Source organism: Ursus americanus, chromosome 5 (assembly GCF_024610735.1).
Source record: "Ursus americanus isolate L20-20 chromosome 5, mUrsAme1.1.p, whole genome shotgun sequence".
NCBI classification, from domain to species: Eukaryota; Metazoa; Chordata; class Mammalia; order Carnivora; family Ursidae; genus Ursus; species Ursus americanus.
The window spans coordinates 55,085,686-55,103,027 of record NC_142131.1 but is presented as its reverse complement, the minus strand read 5'-3'; the positions used below and the strand labels follow the sequence as shown (position 1 = coordinate 55,103,027).

Below are 17,342 nucleotides of genomic sequence, written 5' to 3'. Positions count from 1 at the left end.
TTCCTATTGCAGTACATAAAATATTAACTAGTTTCACTGCCTTATGTACAATCCTTCCTCTAAAGTAAGCACAATAAATACATGATTTTCTTTTTCTTAAAACATTTTTTATTTAATAAATACATGATTATCATTTCTACAGTTAAGTAATATTCTTAAATTTAAAAAAATATGGTCTTCTACAAGTATATTACTTACTCCGCAGAGGCTGGTAAGATGCTGATGGGCGATAAACGGGCACTGTAATCAAAGAAAGAAATTAGCTATAAAACTTTTCAGTACTAAGTAACTACAGAAAGTGTTGAAAACTGCCACAGTTGCACTACCTTCACACAACCCAGGAGAGCGAACACCAAGTTTTAGGTTCATTTCTGGCAGAGTAAGATTCTAAATTTCTATTAGAACACTCTTCTCTATTTTTCACACAAAAAACTAAATATACCTACCCGTGTGTAGCCAACTACTTCATTTGGTGCTTACTTGGAGAAACACTGACCTATATTCCAAGGCTGAAGGGGAAAAAAGTGGACTACTTCCCCAACAAAACCACCTCACCTAGGATAGTATAAGGCCTCAATGCTCACTCTGTACTCCTCGCCAGAAGTAACAGCATATGCTACCAGTCAGAGGATGTTCTCAAGTTCCCAAGGGCAAAATCGATACTAAAATCATACTACTTCATTCACTGTACCATTAACAGGCCTTCCTTAGCAAATTTTGCACCACAGTATCTACTGATATTTATAAAAATATAGATAACGTCCTCATTTTTACCATAGCTAAAACTTCAACTGAAACCCACAATGAGATATAGATTCCACTAAAATGTTTAAAATTAAAATCAAAGTGCTGGTAAGGATGTGAAGCAATTAGAAATTTCCTACACTGCTGGCGGAAATTTAAAACATCCCAACCATTTTGGAAACCAGTTTAGCACTTATCTTATAAAACTTACCAAATGAGCCAGCAATTGTACTCCTGGGTATTTACTCAAGAGAAGTGAAAGCATAATTCCATTGGAAGACTTGCACAAGCATAGAGGCTTTATTTACAAAAGCCAAACAAAGGTATCAATCCAAACAGGTGAAAGCAGACAGAGGTGTGGGACATCCCTACAATTGAATATGCTCGGTATTTTTTTAAATAAAAGGTACAAACGGGAGCACCTGGGCGGCTCAGTCGGTTAAGCATCTGCCTTCAGCTCAGGTCATGATCCCAGAGTCCTGGGATCATGCCCTGCATCAGGTTCCCTGCTCAGCTGAGAGCCTGCTTCTCCCTCTCCCTCTGCTGTTCCCCCTGCTTGTGCGCAAGCTCGCTCCCTCTCTAATAAATAAAATCTTTAAAAAATTTTTTTTAATAGATTAATAAATGGTACAAACATCTGAAACATGCAACATGAATCTCAACATTATGCCAAGCAAAGATGCCAGACACAAAAGTGTCTGTAGGAGATTCCATTTACATGAAATCCTAAAACAGGCTAAACTTACCTATACAGTGACAGAAAGCAGGCCAGTGGCGGTCTGGGGCCAGACCGCTGGGTGATGGAAACAGTCTGTTTTTACTGTGGTGGTTCTTAACAGATATATATGTGTATGTGTGCATTTGTAAAATGAGTGCATTTTATTGAGTGAAAGTTTAACGATCTCGAAGTAGATTTTTAAAGGAAAAAAATCAATGACAGGAAAAACGAATCTACAAAAGGCATATATAGCAGCTACTTTTGGCAAACAGGGACATAGAGTATTTGAGAAGGAGCAAGTAACCCAAGCGGTGCTTATACAAGTTTGTTTGATGATTCAATGACTTTATGATTTCTGAACTTTTCTGTATCTATGCGACTCTTCAATAAAAAGTTATTTTTAAAAGGTAAATGTAGGGGCGCCTGGGTGGCATAGCGGTTAAGCATCTGCCTTCGGCTCAGGGCGTGATCCTGGCGATCTGGGATCGAGCCCCACATCAGGCTCTTCTGCTATGAGCCTGCTTCTTCCTCTCCCACTCCCCCTGCTTGTGTTCCCTCTCTCACTGGCTGTCTCTATCTCTGTTGAATAAATAAATAAAATCTTTAAAAAAAAAAAAAAAGTAAATGTAGTTTTATGAAGATGACCTATAAATGTGCCAACACAAACACTAACCAACAAAAGGAACACTGCCTATCAGATTAATATTCTCAGGATAATATTAATAATACTCTGGAAAATGGTATGGAGGTTTCTCAAATAGTTGAAAATAGAGCTACCCTACAACCCAGCAAATGCACTACTGGGTATTTACCCAAAGGATACAAACGTAGTGATCCAAAGGGGCACCTGCACCCCAATGTTTATAGCAGCAAAGTCCACAATAGCCAAACTATGAAAAGAGCCCAGATGTCCATCGACAGATGAATGGATAAAGAAGATGTGGTGTGTGTGTACATACAGGATGGAATATTACTCAGCCATCAAAAAATGAAATCTTGCCATTTGCAATGACATGGATGGAACTAAAGGTTATTATGCTAAGCAAAATAAGTCAATCAGAGAAAGACAATTATCATATGATTTCACTCATATGTGGAATTTAAGAAACAAAACAGAGGAGCATGATGGGGGGATAAAACAAGACGAAATCAGAGAGGGAGATAAACCATAAGAGATTCTTAACCACAAAAAACAAACTGAGTGTTGGAGGGGAGGTGGATGGGGATATGGGGTAACTGGGTGAAGGGCATTAAGGAGGGCAAGTGATGTAATGAGGACTGGGTGTTATATAAGACTGATGAATCACTGAACTCTACCTCTGAAACTAATAATACATTAAATGTTAATTAATTGAATTTAAATTAAAAAAAAAATATTCTCAGGATTCTCTGTAGGAAACCAAATAAACATCATTTACCATTCATGCAGTAACTTTCAGGTCTCCCTCAAAGCAAACACATGAATGGCAAATTGCGCAACTGCTTTATCAGACAACAGTAAGTCACCCTGGTTTGGCACACATAACATCTCTCAGCTTTATAAAAAAAATTTAACTGCCAATATTATGCTAGTTTTCATGAATGGATTATTCTTAGCTCAAAATGCTTTCATGCTAATACCCTCAAGGTAAGTACTTAAAAACATTTTCAAATTTAAATGACATTTTTGAACTTCATTTCTGTAGGCAACAGTGGGGAGAAAAATCACATATACGTGCACAAAGAAGAGTTAAGCCACGGTCCATTTCTAATAGTTTCAGGTGAAAGTATTTAGTGACTTCTGCAGAAAAAAACAAAAGAAACAAAAAAGATAAATAAAGCTCTTTCTACAGAGTGCTTAAAAGTCAATTAAGATTAGATCTTTTTTCTGTTACTTAGCTACAATGATTTGCTGTTTATATATAGGGTTGACTAATTAAAAGGTAAATCTCTACATGGTCTAATCAGTTATATTTTACTCAGTAACACTTGCAATTTCTAAGCTTAGAGTACCTATCTATATAATTAAAAATATTTTTAATAACTAACTGTAATCCACTGGCAGTGTAGTATACGTTGAATGGTGTGAAGAAAATTTATAAATCCAACATCTTTCCCTTCACCATTTAATTTGTGATTTCTGGTGCGCTTTTGCTTTACCTTACACCAAAATCTCAAGAAGTTCTAAAATAAAAAAAAATTCATGGAAACAAATGAAAATGAAAACACAACTATTCGAAACCTCTGGGATGCAGCAAAAGAGGGAAGTATATAGCAACACAAACCTTTCTCAAGAAACAAGAAAGGTCTCAAATATCCAACCTAACCTTACACCTAAAAGAGCTGGAGAAAGAAGAGCAAATAAAGCCTAAACCCAGCAGGAGAAGATAATTAATAAAAATTAGAGCAGAAATCAATGAAATACGGGTGGCTCAGTCGTTAAGCATCTGCCTTCGGCTCAGGGCGTGATCCCACCATTCTGGGATCGAGCCCCGCATCAGGCTCCTCCACTGGAGGCCTGCTTCTTCCTCTCCCACTCCCCCAGCTTGTGTTCCCTCTCTCGCTGGCTGTCTCTATCTCTGTCAAATGAATAAATAAAAAATCTTAAAAAAAAAAAAAAAGAAAGAAATCAATGAAATAGAAACCAGGAGAACAGAAGAGATCAATGAAACTAGGAGTTGGTTCTTTGAAAGAATTAATAAGATTGATAAGCCCCTGGCCAGACTTATCAAAAAGAAAAGAGGAAGGACCCAAATTAATAAAACCATGAATGAAAGAGGAGAGATGACCACCAACACCAAGGAAATACAAACAATTTTAAGAACATATTATGAGCAACTATATGCAAATACATTAGGCAATCTTTGGAAGAAATGGATACATTTCTGGAAACTTAAAAACTACCAAAACTGAAACAGGAAGAAAAAGAAAACTTGAACAGACCCAAAGTCAGCAAGGAAATTGAAGCAGTAATCAAAAATCTCCCAACAAACAGAAGTCCAGGGCTGAATGGCTTCCCAGGGGAATTCTACCACACATTTTTTTTTTAAGATTTTATTTATTCTATTTATTTATTTGACAGAGAGAGAGGAAGGGAGTAAGTGAGCATGAATAGGAGGAGCAGAAGAGGGAGAGTGAGAAGTAGACTCCCTGCTAAGCAGGGAGCCTGACCCATGTGGGGCTCGATCCCAGGACCCTGAGATCACGACCTGACCCAAAGACAGATGCTTAACGGACTGAGCCACCCAGGTGCCCCTCCACCACACATTCAAAGAAGAATTAATACCTACTCTTCTGAAGCTGTGTCAAAAAATAGAAATGGAAGGAAAACTTCCAAACTCTTTCTATGAGGCCAGCATTACCCTGATCCCAAAATGAGACAAAGACCCCACAAAAAAGGAGAATTACAGACCAACATCCCTGATGATCATGGATGCAAAAATTCTCACCAAGATACTAGCCAAAAGGATCCAACAGTACACTAAAAGGATTATTCACCACGACCAAGTGGGATTTATTCCTGGGCTGCAAGGGTGGTTCAGTACCTGTAAATCAATGTGATACACTACATTAATAAAAGAAAGGACAAGAACCATATGATTCTCTCAAGAGATGCAGAAAAAGCATCTGACATAGTACAGCATCCTTTCTTGATTAAAACTCTCCAGAGTGTAGGGATAGAGGGAACATAACTCAATATCATAAAAGCCATATACAAAAAGCCCACAGTGAATATAATTCTCAACAGGGAAAAACTGAGAGCTTTTCCCCTAAGGTCAGGAACCACTGTTGTTCAACACAGTACTAGAAGTCCTAGCCTCAGCAATCAGACAACAAAAAGAAAAGGCATCCAAATTGGTAAAGAAGTGAAACTCACTCTGCAGATGACATGATACTCTATGTGGAAAACCCAAAAGATACCATCCCAAAATTGTTAGAACTCATTCAGGAATTCAGCAAAGTGGCAGGATATAAAATCAACACATAGAAATCAGTTGCATTTCTATACACCAACAATGAGACAGAAGAAAAAGAAACTAAGGAGTCGACCCCATTTACAATTGCACCCAAAACTATAAGATACTTAGGAATAAACCTAACCAAAAAGGCAAAGGATATGTACTCAGAAAACTATAGAACACTCCTGAAAGAAATTGAGGAAGACACAAAGAAATGGAAAAACATTCCATGTTCATGGGCTGGAAGAACAAATATTGTTAAAACGTCTATGCTACCTAGAGCATTCTATACATTCAATGCAATCTCTATCAAAATACCATCAACTTTTTTCACAGAGCTGGAACAAATAATCCTAAAATTTGTACGGAACCAGAAAAGACCCAAATACCCAGAGGAATGTTGAAAAAGAAAAAATCAAAGCTGGTGGCATCACAATTCCGGACTTCAAGCTCTATTACAAAGCTGTAATCTTCAAGACAGTATGGTACTGGCACAAAAACACACACATAGATCAATGGAACGGAATAGAGACTCCAGAAATGGACCCTCAACTCTATGGTCAACTAGTCTTTGACAAAGCAGGAAAGAATATCCCATGGAAAAAAGACAGTCTTTTCAACAAATGGTGCTGGGAAAATTGGACAGCCACATGCAGAAGAATGAAACTGGACCATTCTCTTACACCATACACAAAAATAGACTCAAAATGGATGAGAGACCTAAATATAAGACAGGAATCCATCAAAATGCTAGAGGAGAACACAGGCAGCAACCTCTTTGACCTCGGCCGCAGAAGAATAGCCAACTTCTTGCTAGGCACGTTTCCAAAGGCAAGGGAAACAAAGGCAAACATGAACTACTGGGACTTCAACAACATAAAAAGCTTTTGCACAGCAAGCGAAACAGTCGACAAAACCAAAAGACACCCTACGGAATGGGAGAAGATGTTTGCACATGTCTTATCAGATAAAGGGCTAGTATCCAAGATCTATAAAGAACTTATCAAACTCAACACCCAAAGAACAAATAATGCAATCAAGAAATAGGCAGAAGACATGAACAGACATTTCTTCAAAGAAGACATCCAAATGGCCAACAGATATGAAAAAATGCTCCACATCACTCAGCATGAGGGAAATACAAATCAAAACCACATTGCAACACCACTTCACACCAGTCAGAATGGCTAAAATTAACAAGGCAGGAAACAACAAATGTTGGTAAGGATGTAGAGAAGGGGAACCCTCTTACACTCTTGGCGGGAATGCAAACTGGGACAGCCTTACTCTGGAAAACAGTATGGAGGTTTCTCAAAAAGTTGAAAATAGAGCTACCCTAAGACCCAGCAATTGCACTACTAGGGATTTACCCCAAAGATACAAATGTAGTGATCCAAAGGGGCACCTGCACCCCAATGTTTATAGCAGCAAAGTCCACAATAGCCAAGTATGAAAAGAGCCCAGATGTCCATCAACAGATGAATGGATAAAGATGATGTGGTGTATATATGTGTGTGTGTGTGTATACACACACATACACAATGGAATATTACTCAGCCACCAAAAAAAGGAAATCTTGGAACACCTGGGTGGCTCAGTGGGTTAAGCGTCTGGCTTAAGCTTGGCTCACGATCCCGCAATTCTGGGATCGAGCCCCGCATGGGGCTCCCTCCCCAGTAGTGAGCCTGCTTCTCCCTCTGCCCCTCCCCCCAGCTCATGCTCTCTCGCTCTATCTCAAATAAATAAAATCTTAAAAATATAAAATTTTTCATTTAAAAAAGGAAATCTTTTCATTTGCAACGACACAAATGGAACTAGAGGGTATTATGCTAAGCAAAATAAGTCAATCAGAGAAAGACAATTATATGATTTCACTCATGTGGAATGTAAGAAAATAGAGGAGCACAGGGGAAGAGGGGGAAAAATAAAACAAGATGAAATCAGAGGGAGACAGACCATAAGAGGCTCTTGGTTTTTTTTTTTTAAGATTTTATTTATTTATTTGACAGAGAGAGAGACAGCCAGCAAGAGAGGGAACACAAGCAGGGGGAGAGGGAGAGGAAGAAGCAGGCTCCCAGAGGAGCAGGGAGCCCGATGCAGGGCTCGATCCCAGGACTCCAGGATCACACTCTGAGCCAAAGGCAGATGCTTAACGACTGAGCCACCCAGGCGCCCCAGACCTTAAGAAACTCTTAATCATTGGAAACAAACTGAGGTTTGTTTGAGGGGAGGGGATCTAGGGGGTGGGGAAACTGAGTGATGGACATTAAGAAGGGCAAATGATGTAATGAGTACTGGGTGTTATATACAACTGATGAATGACTGAACTCTACCTCTGAACTAATGATACATTATATGTTAACTGAATTTAAATAATTAGGAAAAAAATTTGTAAAGGCTCTGTATTGACAAAAAAAAAGTCAACATAGTGGTTTCCTTTAGTGGGGGGGGTGGAGATGAGGACTGTGAGACCTACTGGGGTGCTATCAATATTTATTTCTAGATCTGGCTGGTGGTTACACAGGTAGATAGATGCTTTGACTAACTTGGTTTTGCTATACATTTGTTTTATGCCTTTTCTGTATGTATGATTTATTTTCCCATTTTTTTAAAAAGCTTTTAAAAAATAGATTTCTGGGGCCCTCCCCAAACCTCTGAGGTAGGGCCCAAAAGTCTACATTTTTTTTATAAGCACCAGTGATGACTCTTAACCCATACTAATAAGCTAAAGAAGTTAAAGTTGCTAGATCTATTTCCACCCTTCAAAATAACTAAACTTTAATAAAATGTTCCAGTTATCCAAAAAGCCAAAAAGAGAAAAAGTTCTAATAGTCTTATATTGGATGGATAGGCAGAGGAATTAATCTTTTTGTTTTCTATCCCTTTTTAATTATATAGTAATAGTAAAGGTCTTTAGCCCCAAAGAATATGCAGGGACAATCAAATAAACAGCTCCTTTTCAATAAACCCTCTTACCACCCCAAAAAGCCATAGTAAATAAATCAAATAAACAGATTTTGTACTTTTATTTTTTTTTAACTTTAGTAATTTCTTTTCAAGATTTTATTTATTTGTCAAAGAGACAGAGAGCATAAGCAAGGGCAGAGGGAGAAGCAGGCTCCCCACTGAGCAAGGAGCCCTATGCAGGACTCGATCCCAGGACCCTGGGATCATGACCTGGGCCAAAGGCAGACGCTTCACCAACTGAACCACGAAGGTGTCTCTTTTTTTTTTTTTAAGATTTTATTTTATTTATTTGACACAGAGAGAGATACACACACACACACACACAGCGAGAGAGGGAACACAAGCAGAGGGAGTGGGAGAGGGAGAAGCAGGCTTCCCACTGAGCAGGGAGCTTGACTCAGGGTTCGATTCCAGGACCCTGGGATCATGACCTGAACTGAAGGCAGACGCTTAACGCCTGAGCCACCCAGGTGCCCTAGATTTTGTACTTTTAAGTCAGATTGTCACTCATGGGACTACAAAGTTGACTGTACAACTTCATTCTCCGAGCTTGTAAAGGACAAAAGAATGATTTGGTTTTCAGATTGCAAAGATTTTAATTATTCTCTATTTTCAGACTGTAGCCAATTTCTTTGGGTAGAAAGCACTTATGCACAAACCATGGCTAACACATATCTATGACTGTAAAAACTATCAATACAGTTATGTCATCTGTATTATCACAACAAAATAGCATAGGTATCATAAGGATGTGAGTTCTGATTAATAAAGACACACAAAAAATAATCGCAGATAAATTTAAGGTCAAATTACTTACGTACTATATAGACAGATGCTAACTGTTTTCACTAAACACCCCAAAGAAGACCAGACTAAAAGAACCAACAATAAATTAGGGTCATGCATATTTTAAAGTCCTCAGTAAAGTATGTTAAAAGATTGTAGTCATTCTCTGAGCTTTCTCTCCCTTCCGTTAACTCTATTTTTAAATCTGCCTACAATCACATAATCTTCTTGAGAACATTACATAAAATCAATCTTGCAGCCATGTATTCCAATTACAAGATTTTGTAATTCAAATACAGTGATCACAGGGAAATACTATTATTTCAATTTCCCGATTACAAATATTTAATTTACAAATAACACTTCAATAAAAGTACTCCAGCTCTGCTTCAATTAAATCTGATACAGATCATTTCACCTGTGCAACAGAGTTCTGCAAAGCCATTCTGAATTCATGGCATCTCCCAACAAAAACATGAGATAAAGAGACTTCAAACACCATGAAGGATGGTGATGGGCTTATAAAAACAGCTGAGCAATTACCAGAGCTGCAGTCTAAATGGAAGCAGGCTGCAACATGAGGTCACTACTGACAAGGAGAGACCTGATCAAGAGTCCACAAATTTTTTCCCAAGTCTGTGCAATTTTGTAGGACATAGGAAAAAGGGGACAAAATTTTAAATATGGGTAGAACTTCTGTAAGAGTATTTAAGCCTAATCCAGTGTAAAGCAGAAAAACCAATCTGTTTTCATTACTACACTGTTCAAGGATTTGTTATGACAAATATGAAATTGATAAAACACATGTACAATAGGTACAGTACTACTACTGTTCACTTATTATCCATATTCGGAAAAGCATTAGTGATTTCCATATAATTTATGCCAAAACCACATCAAAATTATCATTTAAAAAAAGTGGTGATTTCAAAAAGTAAATGTATGTTAAAAAAAAACCAAAAATCATACATCCCTTTCAAGCCAAAAGCAAAAACCCCTTCTTCACTTTCCCCACCAACTTGGGAATACCCTATATCTACGAGAAGAATAAAATGAAAGATTCCTTACTATTAGAAAGTCAGTTAAGTTATAATCACAAGTCTTTAAAACATTAAATGCAGGCAACCCTCTCAGGTCCCCTCCCTCTTTGGGAGCTTTGTATTCTATCACTCAATAAACTTAACTATCGCTCAATAAATTTTGCTTTGCTGCCCACCAAAAAATAACAATAATAAAATAAAAATAAAATAAAGGTTAAATGCATCATTTATAGGGCAAGGGCACAGAGAAGGAGAAACTATCAATATCTATTATGCTCTGGTACTTTAAAGGAACTTTCACTTTAATAAACCTTTCTTATGAACCAGAGCATAAATTCTACTTTTTTCCACCCAACAAACATTTCTGATACTTCCACCAAAGTACATTCTCCTCCTCTTAGTGGAACCCAGCTAGTGAAAACATGGTGGAATTGATAAAAATCTGCCAAATGAATATTCTGCAAACTATCTGATTCAACAGATAAAAGAAGGGGAAAAGTTATGATTACTTTTTTCATCCATCTGTAGTCAGGTGAAGGCCCATTTCCTCAGCAATAAGGCATCCACTGAAGGAAGCTGTAGAGACTAACCTCAAAACCCTAAACTCAGAGCTCTCCTCAATCATGACACCTTCTTTCCTGCATTGTATCAAAAAGAACAAACCATCAGAAACCAATGAACTCACAAAAAGGAAGCCCTAGCGGGGCGCCTGGGAGGCTCAGTTGGTTAAGAATCTGCCTTCGGCTCAGGTTATGATCTCTGGGTCCTGGGATCAAGCCCCGCATCAGGATTCCTGCTCAGCAGTGAGTCTGCTTCTCTCTCCCTCTCTCCCTTTGCCCCATCCAACTGCTCACTCTCTCTCTCTCAAATAAAGTCTTTAAAAAAAAAAAAAAAATGAAGCCCTAGCACCAACAGCCCATAAAAAGAATATTGCAATTTCCATTTCTGAATTCCAAGTTTTAGCAAGACATTAAAAGCACAACTGTAGGGACGCCTGGATGACTCAGTCAGTTAAGCATCCCACTTTTGATTTCAGCTCAGGTCATGATTTTGGGGTCACAAGATCAAGCCCCGAGTCAGGCTCCTTATAAGTATGCACATGTGCTCTCTCTCTCAAAAAAAAAAAGGGGGGGAGGCACAACTACAAATGAAGTTTATAATAATACCAATTAACTTTTTGATGTGTAGTTCTGTAAACATGAGCATAAATTAAAATTTGCCTAAACCTCAAGGCTACGTAAAAGATTATGAGGCACAAATTAAAAAAAAAAAAGGTAAGAACCTGTTCAGAACTCTCCCACCTCTCTTTAAATTTTTTAAAGGTAGGGGCGCCTGGGAGGCTCAGTGAGTGAAGTGTCTGCCTTCAGCTCAGGTCATGATCCCAGGGTCCTGGGTTCGAGTCCCACACTGGGCTCCCTGCTCAGCAGGGAGTCTGCTTGTCCCTCTTCCTCCTCCCCTCCCCCCACCTTGTGCTTTCTAATAAATAAATAAAATCTTAAAAAAAATGTTTTTAAAGGTAAAGATTCCCCTAAAACCTGTACATTTAAATAGCAAAGCTAAATAATGGATAAATATGTGGACAGAAGGCAACGATTCTTTATTTCCAGATACAAAGCACATTAAAACTGATCTTGAGATTTAAAACTGATCCGTGGACCTCACGGATAAGACTGATGCATTCTGTGTACCCTAAGCTACTTAAATCTAAACCCCAGCATTTTTTCCTCTCTGCAGTCGGGTCAAGCTGTCACAAAATATGACTAATAGCATACAATATAAAGAAATAACAGATGTTGGGGTGCCTGGGTGGCTCAGCTGGTTAAGTATCTGCCTTTGGTTTAGATCATGATCCCAGGATCCTGGGATTGAGCCCTGCGTTGGGGCTCCCTGCTCAGTGGGGAGCCTGCTTCTCCCTCTGCCCCCCCCCCACTTGTGCGCATGCACGCGCGCTCTCCAATAAATAAAATCTTAAAAAGGGAGAGACAGAGAGAAAGAACGAACAGACGCATAAACAGACCAATCAGTACCACTGCTACACAAATATTTAAACCACTGGTTGTCAAAGGGTGGTATGTGAACCAAAAGACCAAAACTATTTTCATAATATTTGCCTTTTTCACTGTGTTGACATTTGCATGATGATACAAAATCAATGGTAGAAAATAATGCTTGAGGTCTTAGCATAAATCCAGGCAAGTGGTACCAGACTGTACCATGGCCACTGCATTCTTTACCACCACCGACTTATAATTTTTTTAAAGGGGACCAGTCCTTGATGAAGAAGCAGTAAAAATTATTAATTTTATCTCAGCCCTGAATACACTTCATTTTAGTATTTGGTGTGACAAAATGGGAAGCACACATAAAACACTTCTTTCTGCTGCAGGGCGTAGTACAATGCCTGCCTTGTTTGGATTGCGAGCTGAAGTTTTATCATGGAACACCGTTTTCAACTGAAAGATAGGCTGACAAACTGGTTATACCAACCTGAATATCTGGCAGACATCTTCTCAAAAATGAGCAAGACTGAGACTTCAAGAAAAGCAAGTGACAGTACTGATAAAATTTGAGATTTCAAGCAAAAATTTGAATTCTGGAAAACCTTTATTTTTACCATAAACTCATTAATGTCCCAGTACTTAAAAGACGTTTTTGATATAATCAGTGGTGATATTAAAGAATGTGAACTGTTGATATTATGTAACAAAATGTATCATCATTTGGAAGAGCTGAATAACTCCCTGAAGAGCATTTTCTAAATGCCCAATATACCATGTTACAACATCAAGCAGAAATAAAATAATCACAACAGCACAAGACAGACCAAAAGATCAGAGCTGAAGAATTCACAGGTATGGTTTCAGATTCTATAATACAAATAACTTTGAAGAAGCTGCTACTTACTATGTTTTGGCCTATAATCAAAGAAGAATGGACACAATTGTCTGAAAGGCTATAAATGTTCTATTTCCAACTACATACTGGGGTGATGGCAGATTTTCGTCACATACTTTAACCAAAATAACATACAGCAAGAAAGGCAATGCAGAGGAAAATGCAAGAATTCACTGCCATCTACAAAGCCAGACATTAAAGACATTTATATCTGTAAAAATATAAAACAAGCCACTAAAAAATTTTTCACTAAAAAGCTTTTTGGAGATTTTGGAAAACATAGTTACGTTTAAAAATTTTACATTAATGGGGCACCTGGGTGGCTCAGATGGTTGAGTGTCTGTCTTCAGCTCGGGTTGTGATCTCCAGGTCCTGGGATCAAGCCCCAGGTCCAGCTCCCAGATCAGTGAGGAGTCTGCTTCTCCCTCTCCCTCTGCTTCTCCCCCTGGCTTGTGCTCTATCTCTCTCTCAAATGAATAAATAAAATCTTCAAAAATAAAAATAAAAATTTTACATTAACATGTAATGGGTTTATTGCTATTTTAAAAATATATATAGGGGCGCCTGGGTGGCTCAGTCATTAAGCGTCTGCCTTTGGCTCAGGGCGTGATCCCGGAGTCCTGGTATCAAGCCCCACATCAGGCTTCTCCCCTGGGAGCCTGTTTCTACCTCTCCCACTCCCCCTGCTTGTGTTCCCTCTCTCGCTGGCTGTCTCTCTCTGTTAAATGAGTAAATAAAATCTTTAAAAAATAAACAAATAAATAAATAATAAATAAAAATAAAAAAATATATAAGTTTCTCAGTTTTAATTCCTAATATAGTAAATACCAGTAGTTATAACCCACAGAAACAGAAGTTCTTTGGGTCCTAAATAATTTTTAAGTGTTTCTAAGACCAAAAAGCTTAAGAACTGTTGACCTAAAACTAATAAAGGAGAAGAATTTACCAATCAAAAAACTGTTAGGTAAAACAAAACAAAAACAAAAACAAAAAAACACACAAACAAAAACCTCTTAGGTCATCAATAGCTGTATATAAGCATCTTCCCAACTACAATTCTACAAAGAAACACTTCCAGTGGCTTAAATACACTGTTTTAACTTACAACATGGTAAATGCCCATAGGTATAATCAACATTAACAAAGGTCTTTGGAGAAGTCAATAATTTTTAAGAATGTAACATTTGAAAACAAAAAGTTTGATAACTGCTATTTTAAACCATCATTAAATGTTTATTTCCCTTAGGTTTCTAACATATTTTCCCACAGCTACTTGTGAAGAGAAATAGAGTAGCTACCTAATACTCCAGTAAATGTTCATGAACTACCTCTCAGAAAAACTCAGAAAGGTGAACATTAAAAATTACCAAAAGTTCAATCTCCAGTATCCACTAATTCCCTAAAACAAATGTATACGTAGTTCCCTGTATGCTAGGGCTTGTGTATTCTAGGGATATTTCTCCCCTATTTTTCTTTCATCCATGGTGGACAATCAAAGAATGTATTTTTTTTTTACCCTCATGCAATCAATCAGCCAAAACCTCTGCCTGCTACTCCCTTGCTTGTGCGCTCGCTCTCTGACAAATAAATAAAATCTATAACTAAATAAATAATAAAGCTTCCTAAACAGTGTACCCAATGACTCCACCTCTGCACTAAGATAGTGCCTCTACCCGACCACATTTATGAAGTTCACACAGTATGCCATGTAAATAGTATCCCTTAATACAGGAAAAGATTGGAAAGAACTATCTTAATGCATCACAGAGTTCTCTCCTTATAGCCTAACAACCTAGTTCTAGCCCAGAAGTTGGAAATACAAGTCAATTCAACCACTGTATCTTTCCATTTCCAAAGGTTCTTAAATTTGACCCAACTCAACTAAAACATACTAAAAATACAAAAACAAACCTTAAGAAGAAATGTAAACGGTTATATTTTGAAAAAGAAGTATAAATGCTAGGGGTGCCTGGGTGGGTCAGTCAGTTGAGCATCTGCCTTCGGCTTGGGTCATGATCTCAGGGTCCTGGGATTGAGCCCCACGTCGGGCTCCCTGTTCAGTGGGAAGTCTGCTTCTCCCTCTCCCTCTGCTGTTCTCCCTGACTGTGCTCTCTCATCCTTTCTCAAATAAATAAAATCTTTAAAAAAAAAGAGAGAGAGCGAGAGAAGTATAAAAGCTAACACCTGAAACTTTCTTAGCAAGTTTGCTTAAAATTTTCTTGTTGCTCTTTTTCATAAACAAATCAATCTTTTTTTTTAAGATTTTATTTATTTATTTGAGAGAGTGAGCAAGAGAGACAGAGAGAGAGCACGAGCAGGGGGAGGGGCAGAGGGAAAAGCAGACCCCCCACTGAGCAGGGAGCCTGATGATGCGGGGCTTCACCCCAGGACCCTGGGATCATGACCTGAGCCAAAAGCAGACACTTAACTGACTGAGCCACCCAGGTGCCCCATACCCAAATCAATCTTTCACACACTGTTAAAATTTGCATGATTTAGGGGCGCCTGGGTGGCACAGCGGTTAAGCGTCTGCCTTCGGCTCAGGGCGTGATCCCCGCGTTATGGGATCGAGCCCCACATCAGGCTCCTCTGCTATGAGCCTGCTTCTTCCTCTCCCACTCCCCCTGCTTGTGTTCCCTCTCTCGCTGGCTGTCTCTATCTCTGTCGAATAAATAAAAATAAAATCTTTAAAAAAAAAAAAATTTGCATGATTTAGTGCTTCAGTGAATCTACATCTAGAATAAAATGTTCAAAAGCTAAGGTTCTTTCAACTGCAATACTACCTTGTTGATGCTGTAACACTACTTGGTTCCAGGATGTTTTCAGTCATCCTTAATCGTACCACCTCTGCCATGTCACTTGATTTTTCTGCACCCTCTTCTGGAAGTTCTTCTATATGTTCCAACTTTTCATCTTCCTCTTCTTCCTCAGAAAGTTCATTGACCTATATAAATAAGAGGAAACTGCAAATCAAAATTTAATACAACTTTAATTGACATTATCTAAGATATACTATTCTACGAAAATTTTAACAAAACAACTCGTCTTTTACTTCATTTCCTAGGACCAATTTTCCTAACGGAATAAGTAATTGCCAACTCTCCCATATTAGAAGAAAACTGCAAAACAAACTTAACATTTTAAAGCACAAAGCGATGATTACTTCAGCATATCACTAGGAATATGATTAAGAATGTAAACAATGAAAAGACTGCACACTGCAGTTAATTAACATTAAAAAATCTTCATTTACTAACCAATCAGTTTTGTAGACCAAATAGTTATGAAGACTTCTAACTGACCTCTCCAATTTCCAAGTGCATTTATCAAGTGATTTTAATATAGGATAAGTGCTGGAAAAGGGCAGAGAAATTTTGTCTTAAGGTGTTAACTATGTTTTAGAAAATGTCAGCTAACTTCTAAAGGATTCAGATGGAATTTTTCATGAAGAGACTGGACCTTACAAAGGGGAACTCATTGTTTTGGCCAGTAAGCACAACTCAAAGCTATAATTCTCTTTCTTGCAGGAGCTAGAAAATGTCTTCCATTACCAAACTGGCTATATAAACAATCACTCTTAATAAAAAGACGGTGAATAAAATCAGAGCAGGAAAACAAAATATTTCCAAATGAGAAATAACTTTTCAAGCTATCCCAAAGAAGCAGCCAGCCATAAATTGTCATAACATCTTTTATAATTTATTACTAGTCATTAAAAACACTGAGTGTTGTAAAAGTATACCTTTACCCATTCTAGCCAAATGCACTGGAAATACCTAAAATAAATTTACCACTATGTGTAAGAGTGGTGCTCTTTCCCTACAGTCAAACATAGTTGCTAGAATACCCTCACAAAGTAAACTTTAACCAGAAGATAGGTCATTTCTCTGTGGCATTCTACCACTCGTAATCAACAAGTACAGACTGCCTGCTTTCAAGTAATACAGTAAGTACTTAAAAGCCAGACTCTGAAGGCAGAAAGATGTATGTTCACATTCCTACTATGCCCTTAACTATCCCTCAACTTACTTAACTTCTTCAGGCCTATGAATAAAATGGAGATGCTATACATACTACCTACCTCATAAGGCTAGTTGAAAGGATTAAATAACATATGCAAACTCTTCTACAGTGTCTATACATAATAAGCAATAAATAATAGTTATCATTATAACTAGAATTGTTATTTCTATATAACACAGAGCCTAGTTTCTACATATAACATCACTTTTTTTTTTTTTTTTTAATAAAGAC

The 17,342-nt window shown here is 37.9% G+C and overlaps 1 protein-coding gene across 6 annotated transcripts in view; it reads right to left on the bottom strand.

The window, feature by feature from the left end:
* FAM13B (family with sequence similarity 13 member B) overlaps positions 1-17,342 on the bottom strand; it is a 76,150-nt gene that overhangs the window by 33,527 nt on the left and 25,281 nt on the right. For all 6 annotated transcript variants that reach the window (XM_045794610.2, XM_087862238.1, XM_087862237.1 and 3 more), the window contains 2 exons: positions 15,872-16,032; positions 199-240 (listed from right to left, as the gene is read on the bottom strand). In XM_045794610.2, coding sequence (XP_045650566.2) covers positions 199-240; positions 15,872-16,032 — 203 coding nt within the window. The remainder of the gene's footprint in view (positions 1-198; positions 241-15,871; positions 16,033-17,342) is intronic.